The sequence below is a fragment of the Mycteria americana genome, chromosome 12 (assembly GCF_035582795.1).
Source record: "Mycteria americana isolate JAX WOST 10 ecotype Jacksonville Zoo and Gardens chromosome 12, USCA_MyAme_1.0, whole genome shotgun sequence".
Lineage (NCBI taxonomy): Eukaryota > Metazoa > Chordata > Aves > Ciconiiformes > Ciconiidae > Mycteria > Mycteria americana.
Genome location: NC_134376.1, coordinates 4139341 through 4159659, shown reverse-complemented (window position 1 = coordinate 4159659; position 20319 = coordinate 4139341). Strand labels below are relative to the sequence as shown.

The window sequence follows — 20319 nt, the reverse complement described above, 5'->3', positions numbered from 1 at the left end:
GAAATCTGGTTCTTTCTGGAAGAAAAGCTCTAGGAAGGCTTTTCTGACTCCTATGGATCAATCTTTGTATTTGTGGATAAGGAAGGGGGGTGGGGGGGGAAGGAGGTTGTCTTTTCTGAAATAACTTTCAGTGATTTTTTTTTTTCCTTTCTTTTTTTTTTCCTTTATTTTTTTCCTTCTCCCTCTCCCTTTACCAGTCTCAGAACAGCTGTAGTATGTTTGGGCACAGTGGAAAATGGGCTTTAACACTATTCTCTAAATGCACTCAAGAATTCAGAAAAGCATGTGGGGTCATAAAAAAACCTACTATGTTATCTGACACTTAGTACGTATAGAAGCATTTTTAAAGCTTTTTATGTAGAACCTGTTTGCCGTCTGTCTTTTTTTTTTTTATGGACTCAAAGCTACTTCACACTTGCTTCTTTCAGTTCAGATCAATGAGTCGCCTTATTTTATACTGCACCTCTTTCCAACTGCTGCTTGGTGAAAAGTTACCCATATTTTCCTTAACAGTGATAGGGAATGAACCCCTGCCAATTTAGGGCTGGAACAATACTGCCATGCAAATGAGTTATTAATGTAACTACTCACTGTGCTCTAGAACTGCTCAGTAATATCCATTCCTGTTTTGTGGTACAGTTTGGAGAAGGAAAGTGAACGCTCTGGCTGTTGATTCGTAAGTCAGTGGATGCTGGGATATTACCTGCATTGTGAAAGCTTCTGGGATAACTTAATCCAGATTTTTCATCCTTCAGCAGAATGGATCTTGTTATTTCAAAAGATGTTTGTGGTCCTTTCAGGCTTATTCTGAATGCTGTTGCTTCCAGCTGATGTGTCTAGAAGATGCTTTTATAGATGGCCTCTTTTCTTGCATGTTACAAAACAGCCCCTCTGTATTCCTTATGCCTTGTGAACTTGAAGGGTTTACCTGTGTGTTCCTCTTGTGTCTTGTCTTTGGATCAGCATTTCTTCTTTGTTACTAACAATTCACTTTTGTGTAGAGCATTTTCCTGGTGTTCAGCTAACTTGTGAAACCATGGTACCTTTCTTGCCATCTTCCCACCCTTCAAGCAGAGGATAAAACCAATTGTTTACTATGTCCAAAGGCACAAGGCAAAATACTGTCAGGCTTCCACAGTCATTTTTGTGGTTAATTTTACACTTGAGAAGACCTGTTCAGGAACTGGAAACAACCGAATTGGTGTCTCTTTTTTTTTTTTTTTTAATCTCATCTCCTTTAAACTCAATTCTAGCATTATTATTTCTCTGGATGGGGATCCTGGTCCAATCAAAATATTTGACCAACTGTGCTTTGGTTCCTGGTGGGTTAGCCACACTGCTGTTGTGGCAAGCTGTCGCTCCTGCAGAAGGTAGCTCAGGCTGCTTTATTAATTAGGATAAACTCCCATTCTCCCCAGCCTCCAGAGAATTTGTCAGCCAGGCATCAGAGCACCACAGAACACTTAGCAGAGGCTTGTCATTGCCAGGTGAGGAAATTGAGATAATTTGTCAAAACCAAAAAATACAACTGAAAAGGCAATAGGATTAGTGTGCTTTTAAAACTTTTAGACCAAAAAGTACTAATTAAGCAGATCATGCAAAATATTCTGATATTGGCCTCAAAAATTGCAAGTCTCATTTCCTTTGTGTGGTTCCTAGTGTGTCTTCCATGAAGATTCCATGAAGCCAGGTTGGATGGGGCTTTGAGCAGCCTGGTCTATGGAAGGTGTCCCTGCCCATGGCAGGGGGGTTGGAACTAGATGATCTTTGAGGTCCCTTCCAACCCAAAGCATTCTATGATTCTACGAAGATAGGAGGGGAAAAAAAAAAACCCTGAAAAAATAAAGGGGAAGGGGAATTACCTTCAGAATCTGAATTGCAGAAAATATTTAATCATTCTTTCTCTGGCGGTTGGTACTATGTAACTAATATTTCTTCGTAATCAGGGTTAAATTAAGATAAGGTGATTCTGAGGTTCAAACAGGTGAGTTTAATGTACATGTTACTTTGCCTTATTGAAAGACAGGTAGTTTGTGCCCTTGCTGGGATGCAGCATCTTGAATAAGGTGTGATGGAAAAGTTTTATCAGTTTGGAAGAAAAAAAAAGTTTCAAGTTGTTTTCTAGCATCTTTTGTAGCATGTTCAGTACTTTCATTTTTCCCTCTTTCACAGTTTCTTCACTTATAGGCAGAAGTAGGATTCGTTGGAATTAGCCGTGGGTTAATCTGATCTACAGAAGGACAGCAAGCTGCTCAGATGGTCATAATGGTATATTTTTATTTACACTCAGTTTGAGAACTGTAATGTTATTTAACAACTTAGGCTATTTCATCTTTAATTATAAATTGTGATATTGTTGTTTTCAAACTTGTGCTCAGAGCCAAACATCCTGTTCACAGACTAGGAAAGCTGCATAGACATCTTCTCTCTGCTGCACCCAATGGCAATATGGAAGCCAGCAAATACACTGGTGCAGAGCAAGCACCTTAGATTTAATGTTTGCTGTTGAACAGAGCTGAAATACTTAATTATTTTCTGCTGCTGTCTAAACAAATATTTAGAATAACCCAGTTTAGGAAGTTACGTGTACTTGGCTTTTTTTTAAAGTTGACTTTCTGAACACTTACCAAGCCACAAAATTCTGTAACTAGCGCACAGTTTTGCCTAGTACTCATAAAACCTTTACTAGTACCCTTGACCTTAGTGGGGCTTGAAACAAAATTTACAGTATTGATGGAATATTCTTTTAAAAAAATAATTGACATTTCTAATTGGACGATATCATAATTAAGACTCTGCTGAAGGAATTGAGTGAACAATACTTTAGTTGATTTTTTTTTTTTTAAAGCTGATGTGTCAGAAATGTGCACTGACTCAGAGTAACTCTGAATCATTCTATCAGCATGTGGAGGAGTGATTTATATGCCATACCATGGAGAACTGTAGAATCAATTCCCTCTTTTTGTTTCAAGAAACCTAAGAACGTGGCTTTGAAGTTTTAAGTATTTAAATTTATGAAATATCCCAGCCACTATACTAATGGATGATGAGTCTGTGGCTTGCCTGCCTTAGGAAAGCAGTACAGTGAATCTTGAAGTAAGTATAGACTAAGAAGTGATAGAAATGTCGTAAGGCAGATTTGACCTAAATTTGTTACTCTTGAGGTGCAAAGGGTACTCAAGAGTAATAAATCTTGTCAGCTATGGTTTAATACTGGCTTTCTCCTCCCACAAGGCAGAAGAAACGCTGCTGTGGGAATAGCCGTAGTGTCTCCATCTTCAGCAAAGAAAGAAGCAGTGGTCGGTTATATGACCTTTTGTGATTATCGGCCCTTTTTTCTTTCAAAAAATAGGCTAAGGGAAGCATGCTGTTCGTCACTCAACATGTGCTGCTCTGTCTACATTACATTTGGACAAGAATTGGTTACAACATGGATAGATAAGAATAAAAATAAAAGTCTGTGCCTAGGCTATGGTCTAGACATGGCAAGGTGAATAGGAAAGGCAAAAATTGACAAAGGGGATTGACTGTACCCAAAATGTGCATATTAAAACCAGGAACTCTGAATATGTGAGGAAATGTTTAAATTTCCCTTAAATATCTTGATCTGTGGCTCAGTGAGGGCATTTGCACTTCATATCTGAAAAGTTTCAGTCGAAAGTCTCTGACTTTTCTGTTCTGGGTTTGGTTTTTTTTTTTTCTTTCCCTTGTTCTGCTGTTAAACTAATGAACACTGCAGACTTCAAATCGGGCTCTTCACTTTTGTTCATGTGTCTGTAAGGGATTAAGGATTCAAGAAAGCAGAGTTTTATTGCGGGAGCTGTTACAGGTTCCTAAGGCTCTGGGCAAGTGGACACTCATTTGTTGCTTTCTCCTACTCGCCTCTCCCACCACCGTGTGGAAGCATCACCGGGGAAAGGGGATGGGACTTGAAAGGATGTATTTATCTCATAATATCTAGTTTTAACTCAAAGCAAGTTTAAACATAGAAACATAAAATTGTAACAGGAGAGAAAGTATTGAGAATTACAGATACTCTGCTTCCAGGCATCTCATAGCATTGCTAAATTTTGCCTCTTGACTTCAGCTTCTCCTGCCTAAATAACTGCTGTGGTGGTTGTACCAAGGTTAACTTTGGAATAGGTTTCTCGATTTCTCACAGAAATCCTACTTCAGAATTCAGCAGCCATGAATAGGACTCCTCAGTGTCTTCATGTGCCTGGACTTCACCTTCTTTCAAGTCCACTTAAGTACTACCTTGTAAGAAATAGTTTGAGCTGAAGTACTGCTTCTGGAGCACAAATGCTTCTCTTGAGGAACAAAGCAGATTATGGTAACAAACTTATGCATGGAGGAAGAATTTCCCACATACACCTGTATTCTGTAGGTAGGCATATTTAGAGCTGCACAACAAACACCTTAATCAGTGTAGACTGAGATTAAAGTTCTTTTTGAAGAATTAGATTTGGTTTTGGGCTGGAAAGTGAAGTGTACCCTGTCAAAGACTTTCAATAATGATGATTACATATTAGAAAATGAAGTAACTTTCTCCTCTTGCTTCTGGTGTGTCTAAATGTTATGTCTGTTTTACACAAAAACTTACTTTAAAAGGTGGGGAAATTGAAGTAGATTTGTATTGGGAAATTTTTACTTTCCTGATGCTAAGGATTTGTACATAATCAAACACTTGCAGGGATCTGTAACTAGTGTATTTGCTTTAAGAGTTCCTTAAGAATCTGCTGCTTTGAGTTACTTGTGAACACGTACAGTGTGGCAACACCTTCGTTATGATCTTTTTAACCTCCCAAGCCTCCCACTGTCTTGTTAGTGTTACCTAGTTCATCTTTTCCCATGAACCTTTGTGGCAAATGTGATTTTTGCAGACTGTGAAAGGTAGGAGGTCTTTGGCTTACAAGCTTGTAACTGAAAAGAGCTCTATTCTGAAAGTGCTTTGATATATTTAGTGTGAGCCTAAGAGGCAAGACACCTTAAGTACCCCAATGGAAAACTTCTTTAAAAAGATGTTTTCCTCTCATGTACAATTAAATAAAAATTGAGCTTCTAAAGCTACTTCTGAAGTAGCTGGAAATACAGAAGGATGGTTTGCAGTAGCTAAGGTCTATTGTATGCCTCTTACTTTTTCTGCACAGTTTGCTTTGCAGGGATAGCGTATTGCCACTTGAAACTGCCATTCATTGATTTGAGGAGCCAATATTATATGAAGTTGAAACTGGTTTGTAGGTTTTTGGAACAACTGATGCTACGTGCCCAGCGTGACCTTGCTTTAGGCGGAGCCTGAGCTGGCCCAGGAAAGGAGAGCAGGAACGGGAGCTGTCGGACAGAGAACTGCTAGGGCAAAAAAAATGCCAGCTGGATGCATTAATTTTCTCCACCACTGTTTTGATGGTAGGATGGTAAACTAATAATAAGCTATTCTGACAATTTGGGAAGACTTGAAGTGTCAGCAGTCTAGTTTATTTGACCTACTGATGCCTGCTGCTTTCTAACTCACTTCATATCGTAGCTATTAGCAATAATCAAGAGCAGGTAGCCTTTTAGAGATGAGACTCTGTTGACCTGTGTTACGGGTCATTACAGCCAGGTTCCTTTCTGTGTATCATGCACTAGGCTTTACAGCCTCACTTGCTAGGCTGTTTAAACCTCCTTTCAAGAAGGTACAGAACCATTTCTGGGGGTCTGGGCGTGTGAGTTACCACTGTCTTAGTAGCAATAAAGGAGATTAGTAGAGGAAAAAACACTGAAGGAGGGAATTGGGATATCTAATGTTGCTCACTCCTGCAGCTTTGTCAGAAATGTCAGTTACTGTGTATGTGTGCATACACTGTTTATAATGTGCAGGACCATTCTTTCCAGTTTTCTATCATTTAAAAAACTGATTATAATCTTCCAGAAAGAAAACGCTCAGAGCCTCTTGTGGTCTCTCTGTGCAGTTTGCTGGAATATCAAAGCAAAATTAAAGGGGATAGACAGACAGAGGTTCAGTATGGACTGAAGGAAGACTGGCTGGGGACATAAAATGAGGAACTGAGTGTGTAGGGGGAGAGAATAGGGTTAAAGATGTAGAGTGGAGTACTTGAAGGTGAGGAGAATAAAGAAGAGAAGCAAATAGGGAACAGAATAAAATGATGGAGGGAGCAGAATAATAATGGGAGAGGGTATGGAGGATAAGGAAGGAGTGTTCTTGTATCTAGGAAGACATACCAGAGAAAAGGAGAAGTGGCAGGTTGATTCTGCAGCCAAAAATGCTGGTTGACTTCCGTAAAGAGTCTGGACCATAAGCAAGACCTAACTTGCTTTTTAAAAAAGTCGAGTCGCGTTTTAAAGCAAGCTTGTGACTTTATGGATCTGACTGATTTTGATTACTCATTTGCAGTATTCTGTTTTGTCTTAGACTGTAGCCTCAAGATATGTGAGCAGGGGTGGGAGTATTATGAAACAAAGTAATTTGATTATTTGGGGTGGGGTGGGAGGGTGGCAGCTTTGTTTTAACTTAGCAAATTGTTTAAAAGCACAGACAGATGAAAAGGAGACAGCTAATCTAGTTAAGAATAGCCACTATGTTTTTTTTATATTGATTTCTTTCTTCACTCTGTCTTTTAACCTTGTTTTCTTACAATTTTAGAAAAAACATCTTGAGCTATACCGAACAAATAGAGGATATGGATAAATAGCTTCCTTTAAATAAGTGATTGAACTTCTCTTTTGACTTACCACTAATTTTTCTTTTTTACATTCTTCGATTTCTCTTAATTTTCATTGAAATAAAAACTCTTAGGGTATGAATTTTCTGCCTTTTAGCCTAAAATGATTTGGTTTTATATGCTTGTTATGTCGCCTGTTTACAATACATTTAATGCTAAAAGATTATTTTTAGCTGGCTAAGTAAAATAGCTAGTTGCTAGAGGAGTTGTCATAGCAGCAATCTTAACAGATAGGCTGATCCTATTTAGCTTTTGCAGCCAAAGAGCGACCGTTAGGCAACAGTTTGACAGTTCTGCAGTATTTTTCTAAAGATGGAAATTGTGCTGGTGGTGGTGAATTTTTTGGGTCCTACTTTAAAATATTTCTTTCTGTAGGTGTGTGGAGTTTGATTCAACCGATCTATTTTCATCTAACAGAATTTAGGAGAACTTTGAATACACAACATGTGAGATTCAGGATTTAAGTCTTAATTTGTAGAAACTTGAAAATAAATTACACGGCGAGGCATATTGCAAGCTTCTTTGATTATTTTTTTAACAGCCGTAAGTATTCTGAAAGAAAAATGCCAGACTAGAGAACAGGATCATGCATCATTTATTCAGCACTAGTTTTAAGTTGTGGCAGACTGGGCAAATATTACTGAAGAACTTTGGGGGTTATTTTTGATGAAATGCACTGCCTGGGTTAGGTGATAGCTTAGTATTTTAGTAATTCCGATTCTTATTTTCTTAACATGAAGAAAAAAAGGTGCTTCTGTATTGACAAGCAACAGAATAGTATTTTCAGATTAGTCTGTAAAATAAGGCGTACCTCTGTAAGTGATCTCTGTAGCTCTGAGCTGTTACAGAAGTTCAGTTACTCTTAAACATATGTCTGAATGCAGTTGCTGTTGTCTGAGACGAAAAGTGAGTTTACTGTGAGGAATTTCTCCTGTCTGTATTGTCCAGTCAGATGGTATTGGACCCGAATTATTTTCGGTGGTGTTGAGCAAAAGACTCAACACCACCAAAACTCTCAAACTCTCTTAAGTCTTTTACTAGACAGAGTAATTTTTCAAAAAATTTGTTGAAGTACCTGAGTTTAATGCTAAGAGAAGGTTTTGGGTGTTGTTGGCTTAAAGAGTGCTTCAAATATGATTGAGAGTCAAAAAGTCTACTTAACTTTCTAATGGCTTTTTTTTTCTCCAGGCCTACTTGTTAAAATGTATTGTTATAGGAATGCAAACCATCACGTTAGGCTTGCATGCTTATTAATTTCCCGTGAATCATGGTAACTTTCATCACATACCTCCCCATTCTGGGTCCCTCCAGAGAATAGTCAGCACGTTGCTTTCCAAACTTGATTCAAAGCCAGTCTGAGAGTGGCAAAAGTGACTTCTGTAACTCTTTGACTGGTATGGATTTAATGTTGCGCCACTATTTTCTGGGCTGGTATAAAGAAATCTAATGAATGAATCTGGCAGAATCTCCCAGCAGAGAAATGAAGTGCCATATACCCACAAACATTTTAATGTTCAAGTTATATTACAGCTTTTGAGTGGATCAAATTGCTCAGTGCAGTGAAACAGCAGAGTTCTTGCTGTGGTCCCACCACCCAAAACTCCTGCCTCTTCACCCCTTTTACCTCCCTGCTGGGCATCTGCTTTCCCTGAGCTCTGATGTTCTACTCCGTCTCCCCCTATCCCCCAGACTTACTAACCTGACACAAGATTAGTTTTAGTTTAGCTTCAACTTCCAGGTTGGCAAGCTGAACCAGCTTAGCAAGGGGGTTGTTGAGCAGCACAGCCCATTGCTTCAAGGTAGGGACTCTGGGTGGGGGGCGATGCTGAAGAACTGAGCAAGAACAGATGCATCGAGACCTTGCTCCCCTGGTAATCGGCATCTGTGCTGCGGTAATGTTAAACCCACGCTGCGCTAGCCGTAATGCCCAAATGTTTTGCACCAGCAATGAATGTTTGCATGGCTCATAGCAAGCTGGTTGGAGGAACTGATCCAGGTAAATCTGGCGGGGAGTGGCAGGTTCATTTCAAACACGTCTATCTCCCAGCTTGAGCACATGGCTGTGAGTGATGGCTGTGTAGGTCATTCTGCTGGTACCTGGTTGGTACTGGCATAGAAGTGCACAGGTGGAGTGTGAGGGAGTGGTAGGACTGTGTATTCTGGCAGCAGTGCCTGCTTACCCTGGCTTGAAATATTCATTAAACTACAGGCTGAAAGTTGTAAATGGGTTGACTATCATCTGCTCTTAGTTGACACCTGTTCTCTGTCAAGACTTGGAAATGTACTGGACAAATGAAAGAGTTTTCTCCATTAATATGTCTAATTGGTGTTTTTGTCACATGAGGACAGAACTCCTGTTTCCCCTGATGGTGCGCAAGACTGAGTTGCAGGCACTGAGTAAAAGGGAAAGCTAGCAGTTACATCTATGTCCATTTAGCTGGAGATATGTTTCTGTCACTCATATTCTGTGTCTGTTTCTCTATTTCAGGCAAAGTCGTGCATTTGTCATATGTGTGGTGCCCACCTGAACAGACTCCACTCTTGCCTCTACTGTGTCTTCTTTGGCTGTTTTACAAAGAAACATATTCACGAGCACGCAAAGACAAAGCGACACAATTTAGGTAAGCTGTCATCCTGATACACTCAGTGGTGCTTTCTAACTCGCTGTATTATCCCTGGCAATTCCAGGCCAGTAAGGTGATATTTTCTTGTAGCTACCTTATTAGACAGGGAGATCAATTTTATTTGTGTTTTGGATTAGTTTAGTGGCATTATTTTAAACTTGGTGCTTGAGCTTCCACTGCATCACAGAGAAGTTTTTGTTCACAACTTAAAATTTGAATCATTGCTGTTTAGTGTCTTAGTATTTATGAATTCATGTCATATATAGGGAAAAATAATAAAAATGTGTGTAGACAGATTTTTTTTTTGCTAAGTTTGATAAATGGTGGGTTTAGTGCCTTGAACTAGAGCATTTATTTCAGTGAACTTTTTTTCAGGAGGTCATGTTCTTTTTTTTTTTTTTTTGTTCTTGCTAGGAAAAAAACATCATTCCTATCACAAAGAAGGTTAATCAAGTGAAAATCAGAATTATTTAAACTTTTAAATTTTTTGTTGTTGTTGTTTCCCTGTCTTGGCTTCTTGTTTCCAGTGGGGTCAATAACCTAAGTAACAAGAAAACAGTTTAACTGATGTGGAGTACCTTTCCCTCAACTGCCTCACAAATGTTGGTAAAATGCCAACAAGTTCTTTTCTTCTGTTCTGTCAGCTTTGGTGCTACATAATGTTCAAAACAAAAGGCATTCAGTTTTGTTTTAAATTACTTATTGCTTATAGTTTAGAACATTTTAAAGTTATAATGCAAAATCCTGATCATTTCATATTAAAATTCTGGGTGTGTCAGAAAGATGTATACAATTTTGCTTGGTGTACAACGCAATTTTTCTTCAAATGAAGATACATTCTTGGTGGAGTGATATAAGAAACAGGAAAAAAGGCATTATTTCATGGAATAAATTTTCTCTTGACCAGTGTGGCCACCATTCTCATTTAAGTTATCCTAAGTGCTTACAGAACAAACTGTCTGTATTTTCCATGAAGACAAAGATGCTCCAGAAGGCCAACAGTGCTGTGTACTTCTGTGCTTAAGAAATTGGTGTGTAAGTTTACTATTTATGGAAAAGATTATTTAAACCAGCAAATCGTTACAGTTTCTTCCTCCATATGTGTCCAGAAAGAAAAAAATGTAGGCTCTATGGTGGTATAGCTGAAGTTTGTAAATGCCTTGAAAAACAGAGTACTGGAAAATAGTACTGAATATCCATAATGTTTATGATGTTGCTAGCCTTTGAGAGTGACACGATCAGAATTCTTGATGTCAAGGAAGGCAGCAATATTCACTATAAACTGAAGCACAGATAGCTGTACTTTAAATAAGTTCAGGAGAAGAAAGTGAAATGTATTAGTATGAGAAGACATCTGAAATTGGTAAGTACTGATAAGGCTACATCTGGAATTCTGTGTCCAGTTCTGGGCTACCCAATAAGAGAGAGATTGGAGCTACTGGAGAGAGTCTAGCAAAGGCCACAAAGATGGTGGAGGTACTGGAACACCTCGTATGAGGAAAGGCTGAGAGCACTGCGACTGTTCAGCATACAGGAGAGATGGCTCAGGGGATCTCATCAGTGTGTACAAATACCTGAAAGAATGGTTAAAAAAGGTGGAGCCGGGCTCTTTTCAGTGGTGTCCAGTGACTGTACAAGAGGCAGTAAGCACAAAATGAAACACAGGAGGTTCTGTCTGATCATCAGGGAACACATTTTTACTGTGAAGGTGATGGAGGACTGGAACAGGTTGTCCCAAGAGGTTGTGGAGTGTCTGTCCTTGGAGATACTCAAAAGTTGTCTGAACATGGTCCTGGGCAACCTGCTCTAGATGGCCCTGCTTGAGCAGGAGGGTTGGACAAGGTGACCTCCAGAGGTCCCTGCCAACCACAACCGTTCTTTGAAAATTGAAAAAAAAAACAAACCAACTCTGTATGACAATTTTTTAAATTGCTTTTTACAGGGTATAATCTCAAAGAGCTTTTGAAGTCAGTTAACTAGGTGAAATTATTTGGGAATCTTTACCTACGCAGAAGTACAAATTACTCTAGGTAAACTCTATCAAAGGATTTCTGGTAAAGTGTATATATGTATAAAAAACCTTTTGTGCCAATATAAGTTTATGGCCAGGTTTAAGGTTTAAAAAATTACAGTGCTAAATTGAGACCATAGGCAGTATTTGCCTGTTTATCTGTGGATACTGTGTAAACACTGTAATATTTTTACCATTAAACTTACCATATTTACAGAAAACTTTTAAAAAGAGCTTTATAATTGCACATGTTGTGAGCTGCTGTTTTGTCTGTGTGTTTGGGAAGCTTAAATTCTTCAAGTTAATTTTTGTGCAAGGTAGAATTTGCTGGTGTCTGCTGCAGTGAAATATCTGCTGTTTCCTTAAAGGAAAAATAAAACTGGACAGAGGAGGGAGGTGCTTTGAGGATGCACTCTTGCTTTAAGGCCACTGTAGTTACTGTCATAGTACTAGACAATTAAGAGTGTGTCAGATAAGGTACTTCCCAAAAGGAATAGCCTTTAGATAAAAAGGGCAAGAGTTATTTATACAAGCCAAAATACAGAATACAGTATTGTACCATCCCAAAAAGTATTCTTTTGCAGTTAAATGTAATGTACTCAGTGCACAAATACATGTAATGTGAAGATTGTACAACTGACTGCTTGATTTCTAGTTTTGGAAATTCCTTTTTTCTTTTTTTAATGTATGTTTTGGTGTTTAATTTCTAGCTGCATGTGAAATGAGCTGTAAAAATATTTTTGTAGTTTTGCTAGTGCTTTTGGTTGCTTTTACTGCTGCAATTTTCGTTGGGGAAATAACATCTGATAGGCAAAAACGAGTTAAGTGCTTTGAAATTTCAAAACGAACAGGAATTATTTTAAAACACTTGGTGACTTTTTGCTGAGCCAACATCAGTCTCCATGGAGACTAGCAGGAACTGCACATTTAATCACAGTTCTAAGAAATATCATAGATTTCAGCTGTAACAGCTGTCTGAGCACTGGAAGCAATGTTTTTGCAACTAACTGCTATATGTTTCAGGAGGCTTCAGGATTATGGTCCAGAGTGTTCTTAAAATACATCCCTTGTTATCTTTGCTTCCCTGAGCAATATAAATTAGACACTCGCAACTCTGACCTTGTAGCGATACCTGTGCTCTTGCATCTGCTTGCCTTTTCAGTGTATATTAATAATACTGTACTTTAATATATTCCTTGAGTTGTGGATGTGGGTGACGGGTAGGTGAAGTAAGACCCAGCTATATGAGCTGCTTTTTTTTAATATCTGCATTGCACAGTCTCTGTTAGTCGATCACCATGGTAGGCTGATATTGCCACTGGGTTGGGAATCGTTAATGCAATGTAAAATTTTTATACAGTTGTGAAAACCTTTACAAAGAGGTAGATAAGACTGACCTTTCCAGGACCTTGAAGACTTGGGACTATTCAAACTAGCCTCTTCCTGTTCAGTTTCACTGCTGTTTTCTTACTGTGTAGGTATTCCTCACACATCCGTTTCCCCCTCCCCCAATACATGAAAATTATATCATTTATAAACACCCATGGGTATGTCCTAGGACTGCTCAGAGATGGTCTGTGTCAAAGTAGGTAGTATGCGAAGGATTTGTCAGTAGCAGATAAGGGAGGGCTGTCTGTCCATACCCTCCTTGAGAACTGGAAGGTACTTAATCAAAGTCACTGTAATAGACATCTGATTATAGATGCTACAGATCGGAAATCCAGCAGCCTAAGCAAAGTGATGTCTTAGTCTGTGGATGTTGTTACTTCAGGAAATAGTTTCTGCTGTTGCAATTTTAATAATATAGAATCCTTAATTTTTCCTTTTTTCCTCTTCTCCCAATTTCATAAAACATGTTTTGCTTCTTTGGAGTGGTTGTACTGGCTGAAGCTGTATCATAAAAACCCAGCCTTCTACCTGGTAGTGGTCAACAGAGGTAGCTTAGAGAATAGGCAGCAGTATAGTTATTAAGCATTTTTTCCCTTCTTGTACTCTCCCTTTTTCTACTACTTGGCTCTTCAAAAACTTTCTGAACAGGAGACTGCTTCTAGGTGCTTGTGTTCCAGCAGCTAGTCCAGTGTTAAAGCCTGGTTCCTTTCTGGCACCCACAACATGCAAAGGCAGTGAGTTCCACGGTTTTTCTGAGCCATAAGAAAAATGCATATGTCTTTCTAGTTTGCTTTGTAATGGATCTTGTAACTTTCCTGTGTATTTCTTTTGTGAGGAATTGAGAAATGGTGAGTAAAAAGTCCTTATAGATCTCTTCGGGGATTCTTGATCTTTTTGATATTGTCAGATGTTTCCTTTTCCCAACCTGTAGGATCCTGAACTCTTTCTAGCTTTTCTTATTGAAACTGTTGTATGATTCTCAGTGTCCTCGTCATACTCTTTTACTTTTTTTTTTTTTTTTTTTTTTTTTTTTTTAGTTCTAACATGTCCATCTGTGGTGACAACTCTTTGGATTAATACAGTTTACTATACTAATGACTCATATTCTTAGTTAATACTTCTATGACTGAGTTATACTCAGTGACTGCAAACACTCTTTCCTGAGTGGTAATGGTTACTTGTCTGCTACCTTGTTGGCAGTGATTAGTTTCACTCTTGGTGGTATTGCCTATTTGCTAAGTATCTTGAAATCCTTCTGGAGCTTTTTGCAAGCTTCATATTTGATTATTCTAAATGAATGTGTGCCATCAGCATACTTTGTCATCTTCCTGTATAATCTTTCCAAATTGGGTTCCAGCACCTGGGGAATCTGTCTGCTGGTAGTTTCTGTCCTTGTAAAAACTCATGGTCCCTTCCTTATCTCTTCTACAGTTGCTCAATGAAGGGAAATACATAGTAACTTAGTCCCAGAGTAGCAGGAACAGGAAGATGACTGTGAACAGTAGCTCTAAAAGAAGAGAGGTTGGTGCTGTAGAGAGTTCATCTTGGAATGGTAGCAGTGATTCTTTTATCAGTTTCCTGGTTGGGACTGAAAAATCCTAGGCAGACAGCAAATGCAGTTTTAATATTCTCTCTGAGTGAATATTTGATTTCTATTACGTAATGATTAAAACTTTTTGGGGGGAATATCATATGAGAAAACAAAATTGATGATTTTGAGTGTGGAGTATTTATGTAACCTTGCTTGGGAGTTTCCCCCCCCCTTTTTTTTTTTTTTTTAATATATATATATGTGTATATGTATATTTTTATATATACACTTTACTTAGCTGCAAGAAAAATCACTGGCATGAGGCTTAGGAAAGTCTGTTGCAGATAACCATTCTGAGTTAGATTAGTTCAATTACGGTATCAAAGCTCTGTGTAGACCTATTCAAACTCCTTGGTAAGGAGTCAACTTTTGCATTTCCATGTTATGCTTCTGTCTGTTAGAGATGCACTCTTAACACGCGAATAGTATCTCTGAAACAGCACATAATGCAGTTTCTGGATGAAGTCTTGCTCTGCTCCAAGGCCCTGTTCTGGAGTTAAAGAATAGAGGTAGGTGAAATAGGACTGAGGTTCAGTGGTTAAAAGACTAAATGAGAAACAGTTGGAAGACTGAAGTACCATTCAGTTTCTAAGGAGACTGGCAAACGGTTGATTTCAGAATTAGTTCTGTTAGAGTACATTCAATATTTATTAGATCACAAACTGTTTGTTGAGGAACTGTTTTTTCTAAGTATATGCTGATGTAAGGTTCAGTCCAATAAATACATTTGTGGTGAGAGGAACTGGGTGCGTGAGCATAACAATAATGTCCATAGATTAAGTGGAGGATTTTTTTGGTAGAATTCAAAAAGCTTCTACTTCCCCTAGAAAACAAATAACGAAGTTTTTTCATGTGATTCAGGGGAAACATGACAAAAAGCTGGTTTCTATACTTGAAGTTGGTCAAAGGAAAAAATCTGGTTACTGCTGTTAATATGTATCTGTCTGTTGAAATCAAATATGTAGAAACAGAACACTTACGTAAAGGAATGACAGAAAGTTATTTAATTTTCATTTGAGTTGGAAGGTATTGACAGCAGTGTTAATTCTGCATGATGGCAGTAGAGTTGAGTTCTTTTGTAAACAGCTAAGACTTTCATTATACTCTGTGTGGAAGGGGCAATTAAAACACTTCCCATGCAGAGTGTTGCAGTGCTGGAGTAGCAGTTTGGTTTTCCCTTTTGCATCTAGGCTCAGAGAGGGGTAGAAAAGGTCATCTGGGCATTTTACCAGCCTCTTGATTTGACTTCTGTTCTAATGTTTTGCTTAGTGTGGGTGTTGAAAAAAGTCTGTTAAGGAGATGAAGGCAAATGGAAAACAGGATACAGTGTGTTTTCGTTCTGTCAGAGATAGATCATGTCAGACTACTATGTCTTTTTGATAATATAACTGATTTTCTTAGAAAAAAGGAAATACACTAGACCTAATTTGTCTAGATCAAGTGAAGAATTTGACATTTTGCCCTCTTGGAAGTTATGACTTGAGGTAGAAGTGACAGGGATTAATGTAATAATTGTGGTGTGTATGAGGCAGGATAAAGGGAGACTGATGATGAATAAACTGAAAGCAGAGTGTGTTGGACGCATAGACTTTACTAGCAGAACCAGTCCTGGTTTACTGCTATTTTCTAGTAACTGAAGAGAAGGAATTGCATCTGTGTATGAAATTCATGATGGTCACAAAGTTGAGGTATTGCTTATACTGGGGAGGGCTAGGTAGTCCTGTGATAAGAATTAAATGGCCTCACTGACTACAGTAATAAAAGTGGGATGGAATTTGATAGTAGAAAGTACAAACTCTTTGTTCTGCAACATAACAACATTCTTGTGGCGTCAACCAGAGGATCATTGATTGGAAATGGAGGAGGAAAGCATTTTGGATATACAGGTCAGCCATAGGGTGTAGCTTTGAACCTCCAATATTCCTCATAGCCATTAAAAATATCTGGTGTTCTAGGATGTATTGTGCAAAGTATTGCAGGCAAATTCTCATTTGCTTATGTGATGCATATTCCAGCATGGCATTCCTATAGCTTAGCTCAAACTTTGAGCCAGGCTGAACTTGTAAGAAGACAGCAGGCATTTGTTCATTGCAGTTGTCTTCTGCTAGGAGCTGCTCTGGTAAGTGCAGGTAGTTATGAGCTCCTGCAAGCCATCTCTCAAAAGCTCCTCTTAGTATCAGAAGTGACTCCTGAAGAGTTCTCTGTACACCTGGAATGTTCTTAGCCCTCAAAGTCAACCTCCTGAATATTTACCTGCATATTGCCAGCTCTGCATGCATCTGCTTGCCTCAGACCCAACTACTAACTTCTGTGCAGTTCTGGATCTTACTATTGCTTTTATTGAAAATAGTGCATTGAGGTAGCTCTCCATTGTTGATCAAATGAGAATATGCAGATGAGTTATAAGCAGTTTGCATCATTTCATATGGAGCAACACAAAACTTGGTGGCTGTGATTTTGGGATTGTGCCCCCAAATTTCTGAAGAAAACAGGGAGTAGGGAGTGTTTAACAATTTCTCTCCTTTAAACCTGAATAATATTTTGTGGTATCAGTAAAAGGTGATTTAGCCAGGAGGATTTAATCCTTTCCACTTTTGAAAGGCTTGCTACAAACAAGGGAACTGTTAAAGTTTATAAAGTCAGAGAAGGGCAGGGAGAAAACTGACAAAAGGCAAAACATCTCTTATAATAGGAAGTGCAGGGCAACTTAAGCATAGGCATGCTGCGTACTCCTCTGTAGTATACTGGGTGCATGCACACATACATAAGTAGTGTGTGTATGATATATGTATTTCTGAATGAGGTCAGGAGCTGAAGTTCTGAAGTTAATCTTCTGCTCATAATAAATTAACATAAAATGTTTTGACAGACTGGTTCCTCTAAATTAAGTTAATAACATTTTTGGTATCCAGATCCCACAGGGATACTAGGACATTTTTCCTTCATCTGAACATCTCATCTTTCCTGGCTTGAATTTGCATGCTGATGTAGGATGATAGTCCAAACTATCACAGAGGCAAGTGTACAGCATAGAAGTTGGATTTGGCTCCTAGTTTTGTTTGAGTGCTTTGCTGCATATTATTGGGTACTTGCCGTGTTTGGATTGCAGGCAAATCAGTCCCTTTAAACATTAAAATTCTAGATCTGTATGGGGCCAGTAGGCATCTTGGAGACTTCAGAGCACAGCCCACAGAAACACTTATCTGTTGGCTGCTGGTTTAAAAGAAGAAAAAGAAGTACTTAAAGAATAGAATGGCTTTATCTCAAGTATTAGGAGAAGAAAATACCATTTCTCTTAAGCATTATCCATCCCTCCCACATTCAATATTTAACTGTTTTTAATCGTTTTAATGTTTATTACAAGATTGGGTATCTGACACTACATTTTTGGCAACAAAAGGAAGTTTGGGGTTCCGCTCCCTGCCCCCCACCCCACAAGTAAGTACCTGCGATTCTCAATGATTTCAGTGGAAGCTAGCTTGGGATCACCGTTTAGCAGGACTAGCCTTTTATTTTTATTTATATATATAAATAAATAAAAACTAAGTATACTTGGTTTGTGACTTGTAGAGTTGATAAGGCTGTGATCACCTTGATAGAGATTGAAAGGATAAGGGAAAAGTGTGAATAGCTTTTAATGTGTCTACTCACTAGTTTCTGGCCAAAACTCAAATATGTAAGTTGATCAATGCCTCAGATGAGTCTGCTAGTGTGTTTTGGCCTTTTTTTAGTTGTTTGTTTGTTTCTAGGTTGGTAGTTCCCAAGCTCCTTATGAATTTGAGGCCTGTTTCTGTTAGTTTCGTGACCCCAAATACTAACGCAGATGATGAAATTTGTTACGTGTGCATTCTCATACTTTACTCTCGTAGTGGTTTTTATTGAATTTTCTGGTCAAGTGGCTCAGTTTGGGGTAGAGCTTCACAGCAATTTAGTTTTAAAAAAGTTTTAGCCTGTTGCTAACAATGAGGTGAAATTTGTGTTGCGCCCCCACCCCGGGCCCTTTGAGGGAGAAAGTTTTGCATGGACTTTCTCCTTTTGGTGTGGTGTAACTTCAGTTAGTACTAATGAATTGCTTGCTTTGGAAGAATTTCTGTCAGTAAGACAGTCCCTTCAGTGGTTCCTCCGTTGGGGACCCTCAGCCCAGTGCCTGCCAGGCCCTGCAGGCCAACTCCGCGGGCATGGGGGCTCACCAGAGTGACTTGGTAGTGGATATTTTGTACTTTGCCCTAAAGAAAACATTATTTTTCACCTCAAGATGACCGGAATAAGAAGGTTAAAGTACATCTCAAGGGAAAAATTCAAATTATACTAATTTGAAACAATTAACTTACAGACTTTACTAGTGGACTCTTTTCCTAGGATCCTGAAACTGAGCAGCCGAGTTTTGGCTTTCATGAGAAACTCCTGCCCTTCCTTTGTGCCGTAACCAGGCCTGTATGGCCGCCTTGTCACTGGTGCTTGAGGTAATTTGTCCAAAACCTATTGCAGTCTTTTTAATGACATTGAAAGTGTTGGCATATATACAACTGTGTTGTTCACATAAGTATGCTGGAGAGAGGACATTTTTCTCAAGAGTCCTTAATCAGGTACTGGCCAATTACGGCTTTTACTCCACCAGTGTTTCTGTTAAACTTTCTGATTCTTTACACCAGAAATTCATTCTGCTCTGAACAAGTGGTTTGTGTAAGGCGATCTCTTGTTGGTTTTGATCTTGACATCTATACTTCATCACTCATGCATGTAAATCCAGAAAGCTGAGAAAAGTAAGGAATCCCCTGAGTGCAATGTATGCTTACCCATTCTGATGGTAGATTAAAAGTATTAGTGCTCACAGAGGGTCCTATTTATTTAATATTCTGCCAGCCCTGTTCTATTATTTGGGGAGGGGCTGTTTGTGCGATCTTTAAAAAAAAAAAAAAATATATATATGGAGAGCAATATTTGGTTTTGTGTTTTGAGACCAATACTTTAGATGATTTTCAACAATTCTTTGTTGAAAACTGTGCATAACTGGTGTGCAATAGTTAAAGGACTAAATATTATACATCTCTAATACTCTGTAGCTTAATATTGATTTTTTTTTTTTCCTTCCCCCCGCCATGTCATAGTGTTTTGTTACTGATCTCCACCGCAGCTAAGATTCTTATCCCCTTTTGTGATATTTTGCTGAAGGAGTTTATTAAGTCATCTGGGCACCAGGGTAAAAAGTCTGGTGTTTGGACGTTACACAAAGTAATGCAAGCAGTCCTTATCCTCTTCTGCAAACCGATTGTGGTCCAAATAGACAAAACAAAAGAAGAAAGTAATGAAGCACATGAGCAAGATGACAGCCAATAGACATTATATGAACTTGTTTAAAGTAATTGTTCTCTTATGTAAGAGAAGTAACAAACAATTTGACATAATCATTGAAAAAGTGATTTTGAAAGAAGAGGAGGAGAAAAAAAAGGGTGCACAGGACTAAAGGAGAGGGGTAGAAGCTGTGAAGGATGGATGAGATGTGGTTAGAAAGAAACCTTACCAAGCTTACCAACCTTACCAAGGCCTGGCCCACTAACGGGGGAGAGCACAAAGACTTCACCTTTGGTTGCCTGATGAGACTGACAGCAGAATTCCTGCTGCGTGGCGTGCGGTTTGGCTTATTCATGACTTCAGAGTAATTCAGTGCTGTTTCTTGCAGGCCACCTAATGTGGTAATGGTTTCCTTTGTTTGAAACAAGTTTCCACTGTAGTGAGATTTTCTTTTTTTTAAATAATGCTATTTATCTGGAAATAAAAGGAATTTGGAAATAAAATAAATGGAGGATACACTCTTGAGGGAGAATGGTGATGAGTTTCTCAGCTGTCTGCTAGATGCGGACTCGATTTTAGTAGCTGGCTAAGAATTTGTTAGTGCCCACTGAATTTTTTTTTTTTAACTTTCCTTTGATTGTGGCTGTTTTCCATATCTATGTACTGAAAATCAGCAGTTTGCTACGATTA

At 38.6% G+C, this 20319-nt stretch overlaps 1 protein-coding gene across 5 annotated transcripts in view; it reads left to right on the top strand.

Moving 5' to 3' along the window:
- The window catches only part of USP22 (ubiquitin specific peptidase 22), a 113284-nt gene that overhangs the window by 32554 nt on the left and 60411 nt on the right, over positions 1-20319 (top strand). For 4 of the 5 annotated variants that reach the window (XM_075515328.1, XM_075515323.1, XM_075515326.1 and 1 more), the window contains one exon: positions 9211-9343. In XM_075515328.1, the coding sequence (XP_075371443.1) occupies positions 9211-9343 (133 nt within the window). Of the gene's footprint in view, positions 1-2247; positions 2269-9210; positions 9344-20319 lie in introns of those variants that run through there. The other variant, XM_075515325.1, reaches the window with a different exon arrangement.